This window comes from Hippoglossus stenolepis, chromosome 8 (genome assembly GCF_022539355.2).
Source record: "Hippoglossus stenolepis isolate QCI-W04-F060 chromosome 8, HSTE1.2, whole genome shotgun sequence".
Taxonomy (NCBI): domain Eukaryota; kingdom Metazoa; phylum Chordata; class Actinopteri; order Pleuronectiformes; family Pleuronectidae; genus Hippoglossus; species Hippoglossus stenolepis.
The window spans coordinates 24,566,679-24,586,930 of NC_061490.1; the positions used below are offsets into that span (position 1 = coordinate 24,566,679).

The window sequence follows — 20,252 nt, forward strand, 5'->3', positions numbered from 1 at the left end:
CAGTGAACTTCACTTCGCTCCAACCACCAGCTTGTTCCTCACGTGGATCCGTGCTTCGTGTTTCACCTGGACTTTGTCATAAATGATTCCTGGTCTTTAACGAGACTTCTGACAAAGTCTTTGATGCGACAACATGAGAGAGAGAGAGAGAGAGAGAGAGAGAGAGAGAGAGAGAGAGAGAGAGAGAGAGAGAGAGAGAATATAAGAAGAAAGGTTTTCATTTCTAGAAACACAAGTCCAGCATGTAAGGTGTGAGAAATTTGGTGACGATCACTTTGGAGAAGACAGAACCAAACTTACTAAAAGTTGTAATAACCTGTAACTATCATCAAAAACAGGTTTGGATCTGACTCGTATTATTTCAGAAGAAAAACACAGACCACTCTTTTATCCAGTGGAATCAAATCATTTAAGTTGGCTTGAAAAGCTTTTTCTTGTTCTAACCTCCACAGAGAGGAAAATAAAAAAAGATTCTAAAAATATATCCCAACTAGAAAGACAGAATCTCTGCTTTTTCGTAAACGTCAGATCCAGTTTCCTAACGCATGTTGCTTCTCAGCCATGTGTCAGCAGTTTAACACCTTTGGAAACCGAGAGCAGGATCAACTGTCCTCTCTCGGCCGTAAAAAGCCCAAATCCACCGAGCGTCGCCTGCAGCGGCTCAGCTCGTGCAGCGATTGGCCGGGAACACGACGAGGTGTGAGAGCGATGAGCGTGGAATCGGAACCTCACCGTGGTTAATGGGAGCAAGAGACCTGGGATCCAGAAGTCCCGGAGCACTGGTCCCTAATCAGAACCAGCGAAGGGGGAGTCAGATGACATGGATTTTCCACACCGACCGAGGGAGAACAGATCAGTGACTCCAGCTTCTCATTGATTAAAGCAACGGGGGAATGAAGAAAAACAGAAAAACAAAATGTGATCGCTTTCAGTGCGATCCAGCGGCGTTCGGCGTCAGCACCTAGAATAATATGCTGTTATATTTACAGTTGGCAAAAAGCATAGAAGAATCAAAAGAAACAGAAAAATGTGAGGTTCTCCTGTTCTGTGGTTTCATCTGTGCTACGAGGAGATGAGGAGGTGCATCTGCACGTCGATAGCACAGCGCTGTCCACATCGGTTCATCCGAGATCAGTCAGGAGCGACGTATCAAAGTGTTGAGCTCGATCTGACGCCATCTTTCCCTCGTTTAGAAGTTCAAAGCATTCCTCCGATAGTTATCTAAAAGCAATTACATCTTCACACGGAAAGTATGCTAGAGACGTTACATGTGTTTCGGAGGAGCGAAAAGGGCCGAGGGGATGATGAATGTGATGAGCTCGATCATCGGCTGATTACCACCCAAGTGCATTGACGAGCACCATGGGAAAGTCACGAGAACTGCGGGTGTCTCGGTCGTATTGAAGACAGCTACGACCATCAAGCCGCAGCAAATGACTCTATTATAGAGGTCTGTTTTCTTAAAGCTCTTCAGTTTGCACACGAGAAACTAAGAGAAAAGCAAAAAAGGCAAATCAAGATCACCAAGAGGGATCAAAGTCTCAAGCCTGTCTAAGCCTTAGCTCTGAATTATTTCCACTCCAGATATGGGGCCTTTGAAATATGAACCACGCTTCATAAAACGGCATTTGTTATTAAATCGAGTAGTTGCTTGCACAGTGGAACACAAACACGATCTGAGGTCTTCATCGACTCGTGGCACGGATTGAAGCCGTCACAACCGTCACTCAGGCTTCGAATGCGGTGGAGAGAGAAGCACGACACGGCTCGAGTTTCTCAGCGGCAACAAACGCAGAGACTCCGCCGAGGAGACGTTTTCATATCTAACAGATTTCAGGGTGAACTCTGGAGTGAGAGGGAACTTTGCAAATGGAATAATCGCTGCTCGCTTCGCTGTGCACGGTCTTGAGCTGGTGGCTCCGCTGACCCGTTGGCGCTCGGTGCAGCTCGTGTCTCCTCTTTCCACTGAGCGCCGTCCAGGATGAATAAAGCAGATTGCTAATAAGCTGCTCACTGGCTCATTGTGTTGGGACACACGCATATAAAAGTCCTAAATAAAGCACAAGCCGGGGACACACTTCATTGTGCAGGGAGCATATATATCTAAATATAAGCCTGCACCTCCACAGACTCACTGAGGTGGAATGTGATCCTGCAGGGATTTGCATGTCTCCAGATCTTCATCATCATCATCAGAGCTTACGTCCTCCAGCGTTGACTGAGAGGGTTTTCCACTGTCTGTCTTATTCTAGCAGGGCACAGACATGGAGACACCATGAGCGGACGCCTGGGCCTTTGGATAAACATGAGATAAAACCTGAAACGAAGGCGTAGCTGAGCCTTTGAGATGAAAACCGAGTCACGAGGTGTTTACGCTGATAGAAGCTCCTCACTTCGCAGGTAGACATCTCTCCAATGATCCAGAGTCGGACTTCAGTCTGAACGAGGATTTCTTTATGTTCTCGTGTTTTTTAACGAGATTGTCTTTACGATTATTAGACGTGAGGGAAACTCACTTTCCACTTCATAATCATTACCTGCCACAAATGCTCACTTTAAGGATTTCCCAGCCACACGTATCATCGTTTATTCACATTAGTGGAAGGACTATCAGCAGGAACGTTCGCCATATTAAACGTGAATCATTTACATTTTAAGAGGCAGGACGTTTTTTTTCCACAGACATCTTCTGCTACATCGATTACCGACACGTCCAATCCCTCGGTGGCTTCGATGCCATTTACAAAGTTCCTCTTGACAGATTTCACTGTTAAAAATAGAGACTGTCAGCAAACAATATATGAACTGGTGTCGAGGGGAAAATACCACAGGATCCGAGTCATGCATGGAGGGAGCACAGGGGGCTTTATGGGGGTTACTTCATTTTTTATTTTGACTTCACGCAGCAAAGAGCCGGATTCCAGTCCAAGAGAAAGTCATAATACAGAGCTGAGTAGCAGCATTGTTTTGAAACATAAACAACCCAATATATTATCATCTGACCGGACTGTAACTAAAAGCGAAATGTTCTCAATTACTCCCATGTGTATGAATGCACAAACACATGCAACAGCCTTGTTATTCCCGAGCGGCAACCACAAGTTTATGGAATGGAACTTCAATCACTACCTTCTATTTTTGCGTTACAGTTCAAAAAGGGGGGAGGATTTTGACAAGTCATGAGGCGACAGGTCTTTGAAACGCAGAGCGGGAGGGGGCATGGAGGGCACGGGGGAGGAAAGCATCGGCGGACCACACAATAAGCAATCCTCAGACTTTCTCTGCTCTTAAATGCCACAGATGCAATCAACCTTTCCATCTGAGAGGAGCGGCACAGCGGCACTTCTGCCACACAAGACGAGCCCGCTTTGAAGCTTAAAGGTTTCAGGCAATTAGGACCTTTAGCAGTGACAATTTGCACGCCTCCGTCATTTACCCGAGATCGTCAGCCCCGAGGACGGCTTCTGCTGCCGCCGCTGAGGGCTTCCACTTCTGTTCCCTTCATGAAATGCCAAGAGACGCAGGGTCCTAATTGAAAAACAGCCCATGGAAACGCTTGGCATTGAGCCGGAGCCAAGAGAACTGGAAAGATTTGCCAGAGTGACACCAGCTACAATAACCGACGCGGCCAAGAACATTTAGAACGTTTTTATCGCCTCTTTTCATCATGTCACTGTCCCTGTCCCCCCCCCCCGCCCCTGTGATATGAGAGTGCAGCAGCTCTAATAGCTGCAGAATCCACTTGAGGGCAGTATCATTACTAACATCACCATCCAGACAGCAATCCCCAGGATGGGAGTCTTTAAAGTGAAGACCACCACCTAACGTGAACCTCGCTGAGCATTACTCCGACTTCTCCTGCTCCTAAACTGGATGAAGTAATTCCTGAGAACAAACTCTCCCCAAATGACCCGCGTGTTGAATCCCGGTGATACAGCCCTGCTCAAAAACACCCAGTGCTTTGGTTTGAGGGAGGATAGTGTTTCATGGTTTCTGACAGCTCGTCCCTGAGTGGGTATTGTGGTCCCGGTGCCCCCCCCCCCCCGCCCCTCTGTGTATCATTGAAGACAGGCAGTAGCTGGGGGCCAAACAGAGAGGAGAGAAAGGGGGTAACAGGTCCAATTACTCAGTCCCAAAAGTCTGATTAGAGCCCCGGATTTATCACAGCCGAGGCCCGGTAGAGACTCGCTGATACACTGAACAATGGTGGCGGGGAAATGCATTTTTTACAATTCAAAGAGGTGCATTTAAACTCCCAATGCCTTCATTTCCACTGTTACCTCCTTTATTTCCCCTTAGGAAGTATTAAAGTCTGAAAATCTCATTATTCCACGTGGGATCATATATATTCTGTCTCATTGCAGGTCTCTATTGAAGCTATATGATGTTTACAATGGATGAGGACTTCATGTTTATATGGCTGGAGATGTTTTGAAATGACTCTTTGGTTTCCCCCCTAAAATATGAAATAAAGATCTGTGGTTTTGAAGAACGTCCGGCTGCACAGCAGGAGTTTGTACTGACTTGAATCACAAGCTGGTAGATGGGATTAAAAACGTAAAGGTAAACAAGTACTAGCAGTAAAATATCCTCAAATATCACAGATAAAAGTACGAAATGAAGAAGAGCATGTTAGATGTTAGATGAAAACCTTTATTTTTATTTATAATCAGGGGGGGTTTCTTACTTTTACAATCAGTACAAAAAGGAAGGAACTAAACAAGAATATACAGCCAGGAACATAAAACGCCTTAAACAAATAAGGAGTCGTTAACATTTAATTGAATCAGAGACTTTGGGTTTAAATTGATTGTTTTGTTAAATCAACACTCAAAATTGGTACTTAATTGCTTCTTAAGTACTTATTATTGCTATAAACACAATTATTATCCTCCCTTGTCATTTAACTGAAGAAGTGCTTGTATCCATAAGTAAAAGTAGAACAATGACTAATAATATTACTTTTTAGACAGGATTTCTGCAAGTTTCAAAAAGTTAAGTTGGACTTTTTAGGACCATAATGAATGAAATGTAAGACCTATGTCCAGTTTGACCATATCCCCCATAATTAAAGATAAGGTGCAGTAGCCTAGTAGAAAATAAAAACCTTGAAACACGCAGATGAAATCATAACCTCCTTGGCGAAGGTAAATATGACCAATTATCCCAACAAGTCTTATTCAGGAGCTTGAGGCTCACAGAAGAGAAAAGAGGAGAAACCTCCAGACTCAGATTCAGCTAGTTTTAATATTCACTGCTGAGCTTTAGGTCTTAACGACCTTTAGAATATCATGCTTACACCCAGGGTTTAGCAGTAAATATAGAAATGTGCTTGCTTCCACGCTGAGACTCCACGAGCAGCAGCTGACAGAGATGACAAGGACAAAAGCCTTATTTCATACGTCTTTCAGATGAAGCCTCTCCAGGGAATTTATTTTATTGAATTTCGCAAAAACCTACTTAGTGTCGCTGCCGGAGCGTCTGTATTTTAGATACTCGTGTCATTCCCACTCTGCCTCACTTCATCTGAAAGGGATCGTAATGTAGGAAAATGAATAATGTCTGTATCCCAGCCTACTTCTGAGCGACTGTGACTTCCCTCAGACTTTCCAGCCATAGAAAAAGCAAACTTTTGTACTGATAACTGCTTTTCAGAAGCCACTGCGAGAACAATCGCTGCCACAGAGCCCTTTCACGGTACGCCGGCAACGCTCTTTCAACACGGGCTTCCAAAATATCCTGTCTGGGGCGACCATTGAGCAAACAGAGCATTTTGTTAGTCATGTCTAATGTACAACTTCCCTGTCTGTGTGTACCCTCTTCAGAAAAGGTAAACCCTGCTAAGAATGGGACACAGAGGGGGTCTGTCTCTCCGGCGGATCCCCTCTGTAGGAAGTTTTTCAACAAGCTCCGGTGAGAGACAACTTTGTTTGAATTCACCTCACCGAAAGACATACCTCAAAACAGTAAGCAGGACAATGGAGGCACAGTCGAGGAGGTATGAAAGCATGAAAGCATGGGTGGGATTTATGAACTGGGACATACCAAATCCCACATGTGGTGAGAGAGCCCCACAAGCTCACACACCCTTCACGGATGCCTCATTTACTTATCACACTGTATCACTTACAGAAAAACCAGACAGGCCAAAAACAAGGCGATATCGTGGGCCATCTGAGGTCAGCTGCAGGTGCAGGAACGTTTTCACAATACCAGACAACGTGGGTTCTCGGCAGTGCACCTCCTGGCCAAGGCTTTTAATGCCCTCACTTTCATCCTCAATACAAAGTAGGAGATTGTAATTGCAGTAGGCAGCGAGCCACATATATAAACATAGGTGCAACACCATGTTCTTGTAGTGCTGACAAAATATCGGTGCACCGCAGACCGAACACCAGGAGGACGGAGTTGGGCCGTGTGGCTTGACAGATGTAGTGCGAGAACAAGAATGGGCAATTACGAGAAAACTGGTAAAGGAAAAAATCATTCTCACATGAGCCATCGTGAGGAAACTCCAGGACCCAGATGATTCATTTGAGGACATTAAATAAAAAGACCAGATTTAAGTTCCTGAATCCAACCTTGAAATCTGGGTCTTTATGACTTTATAGTCTCTCAATCTGAGCAGTAAATCTGATTTCAGCAGCGGTTCCCAAAACTCACCAGCCGTTTTCACTTTTTTTTTTTTAACTAGCCGACTGAACTTTCAAATTGCTGGGAAATGGCTCCAAAAACTCTTGGTTGGTCAATTCCTCCATTAAAAAGCCATCTTTCAAATCTGATCCGGTGCTGTTCACTTTTCTGACATTTCGTGGAAAGTAAGATCTTGCCCCAAAGCAGAAAATTCTGATTTATGGTTGTGCATTAAGGATTTATGGCTGTTGCTGCAGCAGCTTTGTGTGTAGACTCTAAAGTAAAAAGTGTTAAAGTGTATATGTTGGAGATGACATAAGTTGATAGTGTTGATAGTGAAGACGGAAGTTAAAGAAAATGTATTATGGAAGTAAATGAATAAAAATGGTGATAGTGTCCTATTCAGTACTGAGATGAGGCAAAATAAACGTAAATAGGATATAACTCATCGAAATACACGTCAATAAAGCTGTTGGAAAATTGGGTGAAGTCTGGCAAATGCATTTAGACTTGACGAGGCAACACATGACGTATTTGTTCTGATGCGTTTTTGTCTACAGCTCATTGACACGTCTTCGGTTCCTCTTTTACATACCGAGATATTTGTATCCTCCCAGTTTCAGGATTATGTCCAGACTTCAGCGCATGTCTGAAAGCAGCTGACTGAATCAAGTGCGGCTCATCTGCGTATAATACATTTTCAGCACTTGAAGGCTTACGTTCCTTCAGTTTGAAGGTGGAGCAACAGCAATGTGATCAATTCAAAAGCCCAAAGCTTTGGTCATGACTGGGAATGATTCAAAGAAGAACTACTGCCAAAGGACTCAGGTATTTTTCCTGAGGTCATGACCAGTATCAGGCAATCAGATGTTCTGGTGTATTCAAATTTAGTTTGTTAAGCCTTGGCGCTGGTGTTTGCCCCCTGAGCATTCACCACTTCCACCTTTTTAATTTGCAAAAAAGGGACTGAAGAGCAGATCATTTTTTCCAGCATTCGGGGGCATTGGGTGGTATTTCCCCTCATCTCAATACACTGAATACACAAATATGTGCCCTCGCAGAGCAGGAAGGTGAGCACCACAGAAACAGGCTTTGATGAGGCCTGTTAAATGAAAACATAATCTCTGCAGAGCTGAGGGAAAACTCAAACCAGGACTCCGGTGGGTGGTCAGAAACAGCTCACCGCCGAGTGGCAAAACAAAAATACAGGCGATGTTTTCACCGCACTCGGTTTGATTGAATGTTTACAAACTAATTGTGAAAAGCTGGTTTACGTTAATCTTCCATAAGAACACGCCGTTTATTTGGAACACTAATTCTCTCCTGGAATGTCACTTCCCAGTTGTCTGTAAGCGCCGGAGTCAAGTCCCATCAGCCCAGACAGTGTGCTTGCTGCTCTTTTTAATCTAAGAAATCAAAGCTGAGTAAACACCGCTTTGGTATGTCTAATTCTTTGAGCCAAACTCCAGTGGTCAAGTTTCACACATGCCGACACACATCTGGAGCACTCTCGGCATGGAAGATCAGGCTTGATATCCTGCACATGTTGCAGCAGCGCGAGGCTCCTCCGAGGCTCTGACCCTGACACTCTACAAATACATCACCGAGGAGGGGATCTGATCCTCGGGCTTCTGTATTTATGGAGATGTCAGGGATTTCACAGAGGGAGCCAAGCGCTATCATCCACGTTTCCAGGAGGAACTTAGATAAAGCTTGAAGACATAATCGTCAGAACAAAGACAAGTACAAAACAGCAGAGGTGGATATTGCACTTTTACCCTGATGCTAAGGGCAGTCGATCAACGAGTTCCAGGGGAAGAAGGAAAACTGTTGAGTCCCAATTTAGCACTAGATATATATCCAGGACTTGCTTTAAGATTTATAGATAGACTTAAGTTACTTTTTCCTCAGTCCTCACTTAAACTTTGTCTTCAGTTGTCAGACAACCTTGACTAGAAGAAGCACGAATGCAAATTTGGCACAACTGTCTCGTAAAAGGACGCAGTCATTTGTTAACTCTGCCAGGGAAGTTACGCTCTCACCCCTGTCCCTTTGTTTCTTGGTAGGTTTAAATGTTAGTTAGTTAGTTAGTTAGTTAGTTAGTTAGTTAGTTAGTTTGTTTGTTTGGTGGAAGGATGAGACATTGGCCAAGAAAGAACCAAATGAATCAATACAGTTTTGGTGCAGATGCATACAAAGAGATGGATCCAGGACTTTTTCCATCGTCGTCTCCATTTCTGGACGCGTTTCTGGACATTTTCACAGATTTCCCAAAGAATAAGTCATGGATCTTGATGAAAAATCACATATTCAGAGAACTGATATCAACGAGTGTTGCATTTAAATGATTTTTCCGCCATGGATCCACACAATGGGGCAGATCTGGGAATTTCTTTTATCACATTCTTTGACATTGCCAAATAGGGCCCCTGGCGGAGGTCTGTGCTCTGAGTGCTATTCTACTTATGAACTGGGATGATGATAAGACTCTCGGGGTACGTTAAACCATCCCATTCCCTTCCATCACACAAAATATAACACCAGCCAGGAATTCATTCGAGGGCGATTGTTGGATTTGCTCGGAGACAGGTCGGGAGTGTGCTGAGGCAGCGGAGACGGCAGCCGTCCCTGATCTCCCTTGACCCGGCCAGGGTGCAAATACATCGGTGTCACAGCAAGAGCTTGGGTTGCTTGTGTTGGGTTTCACCTGTCAGCTTTGTGGGACCCTAACCACGATAAGCTGCGTGTGTCGCCAGAGAGGTTTAGTGTGAGAATAAGTGTGGACAAAGATCTCTGGAGAAATCATCTGCCCTCGGCGCCGTGTTTAGCAAATTCTCCAGGAATGTGTTTTTCCTTTGAGAGCATTAACTACAGGACCAGGTTTGGGTTATTGAACTCTGCAGTGGAACCTGCATTTTAATGACTTTATTAACTTTGGCTCAATTTTTAAGTCTCTGGGGACGGCAACATTAGTCAGTCGCTCGACCCACTTTGGTTGAGACTGAGTCCCTAAAGGCACGTCTCGCCACTCAGGCAGCCATCTTGGCAATGCCCCTGGGCGGTTATTTCAGGAGAATAAGGAAAGGCCCCTATCGAATTAAATGGGGAAGAAGCCATAACCATAATTTCAATGGGCATCACGGAAATAAAAACATGAGAAAACACATTCTAATGCCTAAAAATAGGAGCGATGATGCTTTTTTCCACAGGCTACACTTCTATTACACACGTCCAAGGTTTCACAACAGCTTACCTCATGAAATCACTATCTTTTGCATATTTCATCTGATATTAAAAACCTGTTCACGCCGTTCCCTGATGATGAAGCCTAATGAATCTGGTGAACTGCTAGCATGGCTGTGTACGCTGTGATTGTTGTGGTCAGAATCTCTCCTCTCTGCAGCGCCCTCTAGTGGATGTATTTCTTAACAACCATGGCAAAGTAAAGGACGCATGGACGTGCCTGGACAATCTTTGAAAGCAATGCATCTCTTTTCATATGTAGATGTAGCATTAATGAGCATTTAGTGTTTAGAGCTGAAACAATGAGTCAGTTATCTTCAGTATTTACATCTTAAGACAATCAATAAAACGTTTTTGTAATTTTTCTGTCATGTCACCATGTACTCTATGTTGTGCATAGATTATACGAAGATGCACACATGTTAAAACACGCAGGGCTGTGTCTCCCCATTAAAACCAGTTGTTTAACCAGCAGAGGACATTGTTAGACCCAGTCTCTGTCCTGAAACCACAGAGTCTGCAGTCGTCCCCGATCTCCCTTGACCCTGGCGAGGGTACAACTCCACGGGTGTCACAGCAAGAGCTTCGTTGGGTCGTGTATGGTTTCACCTGTCTGCCTTTCAGACCTTGATCTGAACAGGTAGAGGAGAATACACCTATAGAGAACTATCCTTTTCTTCTGCCATCCCCTCCCTCTTCTCCTTTCTCTCCCTCTCTTTTCTTCCTGCCCGGGCTAATCTCTTCTCAGGTTTAGGATTCCCGGTCAGGGCTCTTTGAGGAGGAGGAAATATGGGGTTGGGTAAACATCAGGGCTCTCACTGCAGGGATTACAACACCCATATATCACTGTGACAACTCCCTTTTCAGCGGATGACAAGTAGCCAGGACCCTGTGCGAGGAGGGATCCCATGACACTTCCTATCGCCACAGCCGACACCGATAGCGTATACCGTCACCGTTTTCACAACATCGTGTCAGTTTATGAGGATCCGGTGTCCGAATAGTCTCCGTCAACAGCTCTGGACCGGTTTGAGGTTTTCACACGTTATTGCACCTGATGTTTTTGCTCGTGGGCATCTTCACAAGAGGTGGCAACGTAAACGGAAAAGGACTCTACAGAAGTGCTTTGATCACACGTCCCCCTCAGAGAGACTGCACTTCATTGTCCGTGACTCCGTTTCACTCTCTCCCCTCGAACGCAGCAGAGTAGCTGCTGGATGCATTGTGCCTCCTCTGAATGATGTGAAACCGAAGTCAGACCTCATTTGAGGAAAAACTCACTTTTTAATCCAGGAAGACATCGCTGAAGGTCAGTGGGGTGGATCGTTTTTCCCCCAACTTCTCTGGGACGAACGCAATTCCATGCGCTCATGCACTGTAACTGTCAAAGGTTAAAATTCAATTAGCGGAATGGCTGTTCTTTTCCAGGCCGGTGGGTGCGTCCAATAATTCCTCAGAGTGATACATAATAAGAGGCAAGAGGCACTTAAATGCTCTCCCCAGTGGTTCTTCCCACTGGTGAGCAGTTGACAACAAGCAGTCATGTCAGAGGATGAAATCATTTAGGGAGGAACAAAAGAGGCTCTTTGTTAACGGGGGTTTCTCTTTAACAATGTTTTGTAATGAAAAATCTGGAAGGTGCACATAGGATTGATGTAATTTCTTTATTCTACCATCAATTGGGGATTCAGGAGGTTTTTGAGAAATGATCAGAAAAATTAAATCTGCCGTGTATTTCGGTTTCAAACCTTGAATTTTCATCTCGTTAGTAAAGCAAGGACACAGAACTCCATCCATTCATTTTCTATACTGAATATTCTTTGAGGGTCGCAGGAGGATCTGTGGTGTTAGAAATGTTGAACATTGCAGCAAAACCGTTATGGACACTAGTGAGTTAGCATGCAACATATAGCACTAGTGCTGAGGTTTACAATGCAGCAACAGGATAAAACACCAATTTAAAGATCTCTTATGTTATTACAAGGAGTGAAAATGTATTATTGGTTCATCATGAAATGGCAAAACATGAATATGGTGGCCTCAGTCTAGATACTTAATGGGAAACACTCTCTGCATGTATTTGAACTGTGGGGAGGAAGTCGGACAACCTGGAATAAACCCACGCAGACACAGGGACAACATGCAAACTCCACACAGAATGAAAAGGAGGGTATTTCATTTGGAAATTGGAGATTTTGTTAAATCTTAAGTAGATTAAAAACATTTCTAGTGACGTGCAGCTCTGAATATAGTGTGAAATAGAAGTTCTTGTGTACTGGCCCCTTGTCCTGGTCAATGGCAACGTGAACCTTCCAGTTAAATCCAGAAAAGTAAGCTTCCCATGTCTGGACAAATATTATTCTTCATAAGACACAAATCCTCACTGATGCCCGGATAAAGCCCGACACATTTTGAATAATATTTACCTCCGTGATTTCTACAGTAGATACCAAATATTTACACAACCCACTTTTTTTTTTTTACAATATCAATTTGAAGACGTAGCAGTCCAAGAAGTGATTTTGATATCACATCAGAGGAACAACTTTTACATTTAAAACTGATCTTAGACCAGAACACTCACAATTTATAATTTAATTCAAAGAGTTTCCTATGAACTATGTTCCCCTCTATTGTGCCTCTGCAGTATAGATTCAGTGAGCAGCTCTAATGCATCGTTCCTCAAGGGCAACTCAGTGGTGGTGATTAGGGAGTTCACCCATTAACATGTTATAACAGCGAACGCAGCCACGGTTCAGATGTTCACAGATTATGGCTCCGACTGGGCTATTGTGCTTTGTTTCACCAGCGTCTGCTGTTGCCAATCATAAGCAATTATCCCACACAAACTATTTTCACAAAAATGCACCGAAGGAAAAACAAATCTAATGTTAATCTGGCCTGTAGCAGCGTTTAAGATGTTATCTACGAGGCTGTGGCGAGTGCAGTCACTTTGGTGGATGTTTGACAACATGATAAAGTTTCTCCGAGAGCCAGAAACAACATAGAAGAATTTTTAAGATCTCGTCGAGATGATGATGATGATGATGATGACTAATGTTATTTTATTCTGTGGTGCAGAGGATGGTAGAAAGAAAAAGGCACAAAGCCACAAAGACAAATAAAGGGAAAAAGGAAATCTATAATTTTCAGTGTCAAACATAAATAAACACATTCATCAATAATGGTTTAACAGCAAGAGTGAATGTTGATTGCTGTCGAACTATAGACAGCAGCATAGGTATAATTATTAAATCATTGTATCTTGGCTTCCCTTACAAAAACCTTATCAGGCTTTCAAACAGAAAAAAACTTTATTTGTCTTTCCATGAAACAGAACATTTTATCGAGGCTGTAAACAAACTGAAAATAAACTCATCTCCTGGGTAACAGAGCTGTGCAAAAACCAAATCATTTGTTAAATGTCATGTTTCCATTCAAACAGACCCATCCACTAACATGGAGGAGGCAGGGTTTCAGTTTTTCATACTGCAGCCAATCACCAGGCGGCAATCAAGACACTTTGGCTTCACGTTTGAGGAGCTGTCACGTCGTCCATCTTCCAAGTTTTGAGTTATTCTCTCTTGTCTTGTCTGCTTTATTAGAAGCAAAGATATGAAACAAGCTTTGTGACAAACACTCACACACACTGTGCGGCCGACAGAGGACGTGTTGGCAGGCACCTCGACAAGTACGAATGAGGCCATCTGGGAAGAATCATCCTCATTATAACAAAAGGCCAACAGTCATTTATACTCGGCGGGATTCTGCTGTTCCACTGTCTGCTGAAGGACATTTTATCACGGTGAAACACGTATCATCTCCGTCCACTCCCTTCCTCTCCTCTCCGCTCCCTCAGAGGAGCTGAAGCTAATTAACAGCATCACCCGCCATAATTCCGAGAAAAGCTATGAGGCTCAACATGCGATAGTGGAGTTAAACTCAGATGTGGGTCGGCGGTGATTGGATACGATTAAATTAAACGACACCGTGACGTCAGGGGTTCGATGCCGACTCGCCGGCCACAGCGAGGACCTGGTCTCCTTCAGCTCATCGTTCACTTGCGCAGGACAGAATAAAAACCGGCGCAAACATCCGCTCGCCCAAGGATCAGAGGTTTTTTTTACCACTGATTTGCGAAGTGATCCATCTGCCAAGAAGCCTCATGTGTCACACTGCTGCAGAACATCTCCGAACACAAATCATACCAGATGTCAAATGTTAGGCCAACGACGCCATGAATATTCAACATTTGTCTCCGACTCTGCCCTGCACATCTGGACGAGAAGTTGTGATTTGACATAACGGCTCTGGTAGCATGAATCCTGACATCTCTCACTGTGCAAGATGAATAATTCAACTTTATATAATCCTGTAATTGCCGAGCTGTCAGTCGTGGATTTCGGGGCGACCGCATCCACCCTGAAGACTCCAGTGAGCACTTGGCGAGCCCGGTGGAGGATTCCCATGACAACACAGCTTAACGGTGGAGGTCCGGCCCACGCGTGTGGTGGTCGAGCTGCACAGCGGGTTTTTTTTAAAACCTAAAGCACCTCTGTATCCTTTTCATCCTTCTGGCATTCTGTTCAAACAATACCGCATGAGACACACACACACACACACACACACACACATGGCGGGAGGTGAAAAGTTTATATCCTCTCCTCTAAATCACACTTGCAGCAGCCACACGTTTATTCCCTCCTGAATGACAGATAGACGCACGTCCACGTGTGCACGAACACGAACACATGCACACGGGCGATAAAAGACAGCGAGCTCGCCCGGAGCGTGGAAGAACGAGACCAGACACTGGAACAAAGACACTTAAAAGGCATTTTCTGTTCTGTTTACTTTGGCTTTCTCTCAAATATGCGGAGCACAGGAACTGTGTTCACTGCAGGAGGAAATAAAAGAAGATAAATGAGAAGACGGTGGAACTCACCTTTGACTGGTGGAGCCGGATGCCGTAGAGGAGAATATTCCTGAGCTTGGCGGCGGAGGCCACGTCCATGATTGCCGCTGGCTCTGGCATCACCGGCTCATCCGGACGGCACAAACGCACCTAACAAAACAAAAGGGCAACACGCCCGATCAGACGCCACCGGCCAATACGGAGTGACTCCTAACAGAACTGCAATTATGTCCCTTTTATGCAGCAATTACAGCTCATCACTAAAATACTTGGTTTAAACATGTTGCAACTCAATAGGCCTGTTTATTTAAGGTTTGTGTTGAGGGAGGATTTGAGCAGCACGAGCTCGGCTGTGTGGTTGATGCTCGGTCCTGTCTGAGGATATAATGACTCTAATTCTGTTGTAAATCTTCACGGCCTCTGCGGTTTATTTTCACCAATTAAAGCGGCGTAATCCAGACACATTGGCTCACGTTCCCGTGTCATCCCTGCGAGCTGATTTCACTAACCGTCCCACTGACGGCAACTTACATCAAGATTTATTCACTGCAATTATTTCGTCATATTTCCTCAAATCCGGTGACGGTGAGACGTTGAGAGTCGTTTCACACGGGTCGAGACGTCTGCTCTAAACATGTAATTATAATACTTGGGCCTGAAAATCAATCAGATGTTTGCTGTCGTCAGGTGACGTTCAATCTGAAGACGGATTCTTCTGAGTCAAATGAAACACTGAGGCCGACGTTTGAACCAACAACATGAATCACTTTGTTTCCACGGACAAATTGAATCATAAACGTTTTACAGCCCAACAGGTTATTAAGACAGATGTTTCTTTTTCATCTGCACCAACAGTGACAATGATATTCACTGACTTACACGTGTTAACATATGGAAACTCCCCAATGTCAACCAATGTAGAGCTGATACAATAAGTCAATTAGTTGATTAACAGAAAAATAATCAGGATTATTTATGCTGACAAATGACAAATATACAACGTTTGCAGTTTATTTTGGCCTCAGACAAACTTTTAAATCATCGAAGGGAGATTAAGAACTGCCTTATGCCTCTAGGTAATACTTTCTACTCATTTCCCTGGACAACCTGAGTATTTTTACTGTTTTCTTGTGTACTTTATGTCTTAATTTATCATACTTTTGAGTATGTTTAGGCCCCAAACAGCTGGAGATATACTTGCTTTTAACTACGTATACATGTATGTATCACGGCTGCTTTATACATCCTGCGACCGATTGGTGCATCGGTTGTGCAGGTGGAATATTCCTGTGATGTGCAGAGTAGAAAGCAAGAGATGCATCTGGTCGTCTACGTGAAAACATGGTTGCTATGGTTACTTGCTGTGTAATACAGTGACCAGTTAAACTGCTGTTTGAGTTGCTCAGACACATGATCTCAACCTGTCAGTCAGAAACAAGCATCTATGTAAAACAAAACCTCCCGGAGCAGACGCCCATGATGGATTCATGAAACCTAACAACACAAGACATGAAGTGGTAATATCAACAACATGGGGTTCGGTCTTTAATGCCTTGCTCAAGGCCATGGCACCTCGTTTTCACAGGCTGTTTGAAACTGTGACCTCCATCAATCAGTCTGCCCCTCTGCCCCGGGGGCTACCACCTACCCTTCAAACTCAATCATCCCCCCGCTGATCACAACCATGTGATCAAACCTGCGATACATAACCAGAATCGTATGTAATCTAACTGCAGCCTCGTATGAGGGAAAAAAGAAACACCTCTTTGGTCCTGAACTAAGCCACATCGCTTATAAGCGTGAAACTCAGCGGCTGCTTCAGGTTTCTCCAAGTCACAGCTTCCCAGACTCGGTTTATTCACGTTCGAATGTGACCATGAAATCAGGTTAGACGCAGACAGAAGAGTCGACTGTGTGTGATCCTCTGATGGAACTGACTTTTCTCTTCTTTCTCCTCAAACTTCTACAGATATTTTCTCCTGGAAGAAAGCAACTAAGTTTTATTTTTGTGATTTTGTGAATACAATGTCTGAAGAAGTGGAAATAGAATAGAATAGAATAGAACTGGTGGGAACTGTGCAGGTTTTTCCTCGGTTGAACCAGAGCAACATGTTTTCGGACTCTCGGCGCGGTGATGCTGAGCGAGACGTGTTTTTGTCGTAGAAAAACCTGCAGCTTTATTTTCATCTCATTACGTGACATTGTTTTGACTCCTGCTCTGTGTGTGTTAGTTGAAAAGGGGGTCAATTCCTCAAATTTAATAAAAGCATAAACAGGCCTTTCACAAATATTTAAATGTTTCTCTGAGCAGATTTCAGTTTGTTTTGAGTGTTTTCTCGTCTCTGTGTTTCTCTGGCAGCGGTGAAAGTTTGAATGAGGGGAAACAGCGAGCGAGGTCGAGCCGCGGCGGCGCCCCCTGGAGAGGTGTTCGGTTTCTAAACAGCCACTGAGCTTCTCCAGGGACCTGAGGTGGACAACAGGTGACGTTTTTACAAGGAAAAGGGTCGGCTCACCTCGTACATGGCTACATGTACCTCACTGAAACTCAATCTGTCCTGGGGCAGAAGTCTGTGTGTTCGCAAACAGGCAAAGAAAGGTTGATTCAAACTGTGGAAATGATACAGAGTCGTGTTCAACTCGACCTCAATCAACGTTCACCACACACAGTAGCAGTTGTGTGCCGACTGACGTCTGAAGAGACACAAGGTCTGATAAAAGTGTGGCCAAATTAAAGTAAAGACAAACAACCACGCTGGTCTCACCGGTAGTGAGCGTCCTCCAGAAGAATTATAGAATCAGTGTGTATCATGAATTTGGGACAGAGCTTCGTTCTTGTTAATATAACTAAGACGTGTGTGAACTCACCCAGATGACGACCAGCGGGTGAAGAAGAGCTCGATTCGCTGCCTCCAAATCCATCAGGAAGGATTTTACTTCAGACAAACAGGAACCATTAACCTGGAGACCAGGGGATAAAGAAACGTGGCTCAGAACCTTTATAGAAAAGATAACATTTTCTCTAAAACGTGTTTTGGTCGAAGCAGATCATGTTTTTTTATTTATCAGAAAAGGTTATGCTTGAAATGGGAACTCACAGAAACCCGGATGAAGTTACATTCCTCTGACAGATACCTGCCGTTGTCCCCCGTCAGATCTGAGACCACGTCCAGCTCCTGCAACACAGAGACACTCGGACGTTCAACATTCAGCTGATGTTCCGCTTGTTAAAGGACGTTGAGTGATAAACACTTGAAGCAGGTGCTGCAGCGGCAGAGCAAAGACGTTTGTGATGTCGAGTGACGGATCGACTTCGGTGCTCAAAAGGTCAAGAGGCTTCTGGTTTTTGTTTCAGCCACTTCTTCAGTCATTTGGTGTGACTGCCCCCCCCCCCACCTGTTTTCCTGCCACGAATCATTTCACTTGAGACTGTGCAAGTGAGTGGTTTATTTCCATCAGCTGTAATCGGAAGCGTATTAGAACAAATGGATGAGGTAAAAAAAAAATAAAACATAAGCCATTTCTGGGCTCCTTTATCCTTCTGAGCTGGCAGGAGAACTCTGCCATATGCAAAAGCCGGGGACGCTAATCATACACAAGCCAACTTAAATTTCATTACTCTGCAAATTGAGTTGAAGGCCGACGCACGGCCAAGAATCGTAAAAGCTTTTCCTGCTCGAAAGGACCAGGACATTCAGGTCCCGATCGTTTCAGCCCTGGCACCCGAGTGACGAGAGGCGACCGGCGAGCGCAGCGTCTGTCCGCCATGTCCGATTTACGTTCACCTTTGGTGCTGCGCCTCTAATTACAGCTTGGTACTTCAATTTCACACACGCAGCGGACAAACAGAGAAATAAACATTCGCAGTCTGCGTTTGGCTTCGACACACAGTTGTTCTACCCATTAAAATAACAGAGTAATTGAAAATGTGAAATGGTGATGGAAAACACATGTCGCTGGGTTAATTGGTCCTGAAAGATAAACCGCCCGTGGCTTCGGGAGGAAAATCATTTCAGTCCGAAATGTAGATTTGCGGAGTTTAAGAAATTTGACATGATGTAAACCAGCGTGTCCATGAAATCCCAAAGAAGGAATGTTTATTTAAATTCAGGCACAGAACAAAAAGCCAAGAAGCTGCGAAGGCTCGACGACCACACCACTGCCAGGACCGGAGAAAAACAAACATCAGCTCACCAGCGAGAAACCAATTTGAATTTCAAATGGGTTCAGAATGAGAACAATTCTCTCTCATTTTAGTGACAAAGAATTTAACATTGAAATTTTACCCAAAGACGCAATATTTCAGTGTTTCTCCGCGACTAGGAGCCGGTGGAATTAAGCTGTAACACAACGCTGACATATTGGCAACATATCAAAAGTATAATATATTATATTATTGCAGTTATGAGTTTTCTCTGTAGGGTGACTGGTCTCAGAGGAGTTGAGACATTCGGAGGGAGTAGGAGACCCTGGGGTAGACCCAGAACTCGCTGGGAGGACTACATATCCCATCAGGCCTGGGAACACCTCGGGATCAAACAGAAGGAGCAGGAAAGCTTATCTTGGGGAGAGGAACATCTGGAACACCCTAATTATCCTGCTGACACCATGACCCGACCTCAGGTATGCGGCAGACAGATGGATGGACGAACATGGACGGATGAAATCATTGGGAAGCGAATTAAAAACTGCTTGGAAAACTTGGAACGCGTCGTTTCTCACTGTTAGAACCGACAAACAAAAAGAAAATCTCGTTCCCTATTTGAAGTCTGACCCAGTTTCTTTCCGTCTAAATGACAGATGCGCTTCTCGATCGAGGTTAATCGTTAAAAAAACCTTCACTTTGTTGATACACGAGTCGGAGAACGTGTTTTGATGTGGAGCTGAATATAAGAACATTATCGTACATCAAGATAAAACAGGATAAGAGAGAGAACACAGAGGAGGTGATTCAGCCTCTTTCAATGAAATGAAATACCTCTTCCCCCTCATGTCACCATTTAACATCCACTTGTCTGAGTTCAGCCCTTGTTCCAAAATCCACTGCTGCCAAATGTCTGAATAATGGGTCCTAATTATAAGAGATAGCCCCGCCCACACAAACTGGTTCAACTTGTATAAAGGAGTTTATCATTCAGTTTTATAAAACCTTTCCTATTATCGGACGTAGAATTGTCTCAGTAATAATTATTTAAGACAAAAATATCTCATATTGTGATACTTTAAGCCAGGATACTTAAAATATAGATTTACTGGCACATTTCCTGATTGAGAGACAGAAACTTTGAAACATTGCTGCCACCGAGGTGCCGCTGATCATGGCCCTTTGTCACGAGGGAAACTTCCCTGGATAAAGAAATGTTAAAGCTAGAATGTCACACAGGAGAACACGTCGCTCCACCAACGGCCAACACTCCCCTTAAATCAAAATTTCTTTCACTCAAAGATATCAGTCCCCTAAATA

General features: G+C 44.1%; 1 protein-coding gene across 3 annotated transcripts in view; it reads right to left on the reverse strand.

Annotated features, from left to right (window-relative positions):
* The window catches only part of crppa (CDP-L-ribitol pyrophosphorylase A), a 35,950-nt gene that overhangs the window by 2,605 nt on the left and 13,093 nt on the right, over window positions 1-20,252 (reverse strand). For all 3 annotated transcript variants that reach the window (XM_035164621.2, XM_035164620.2, XM_035164618.2), the window contains 3 exons: window positions 17,887-17,964; window positions 17,657-17,749; window positions 14,822-14,941 (listed from right to left, as the gene is read on the reverse strand). In XM_035164621.2, the coding sequence (XP_035020512.2) occupies window positions 14,822-14,941; window positions 17,657-17,749; window positions 17,887-17,964 (291 nt within the window). The remainder of the gene's footprint in view (window positions 1-14,821; window positions 14,942-17,656; window positions 17,750-17,886; window positions 17,965-20,252) is intronic.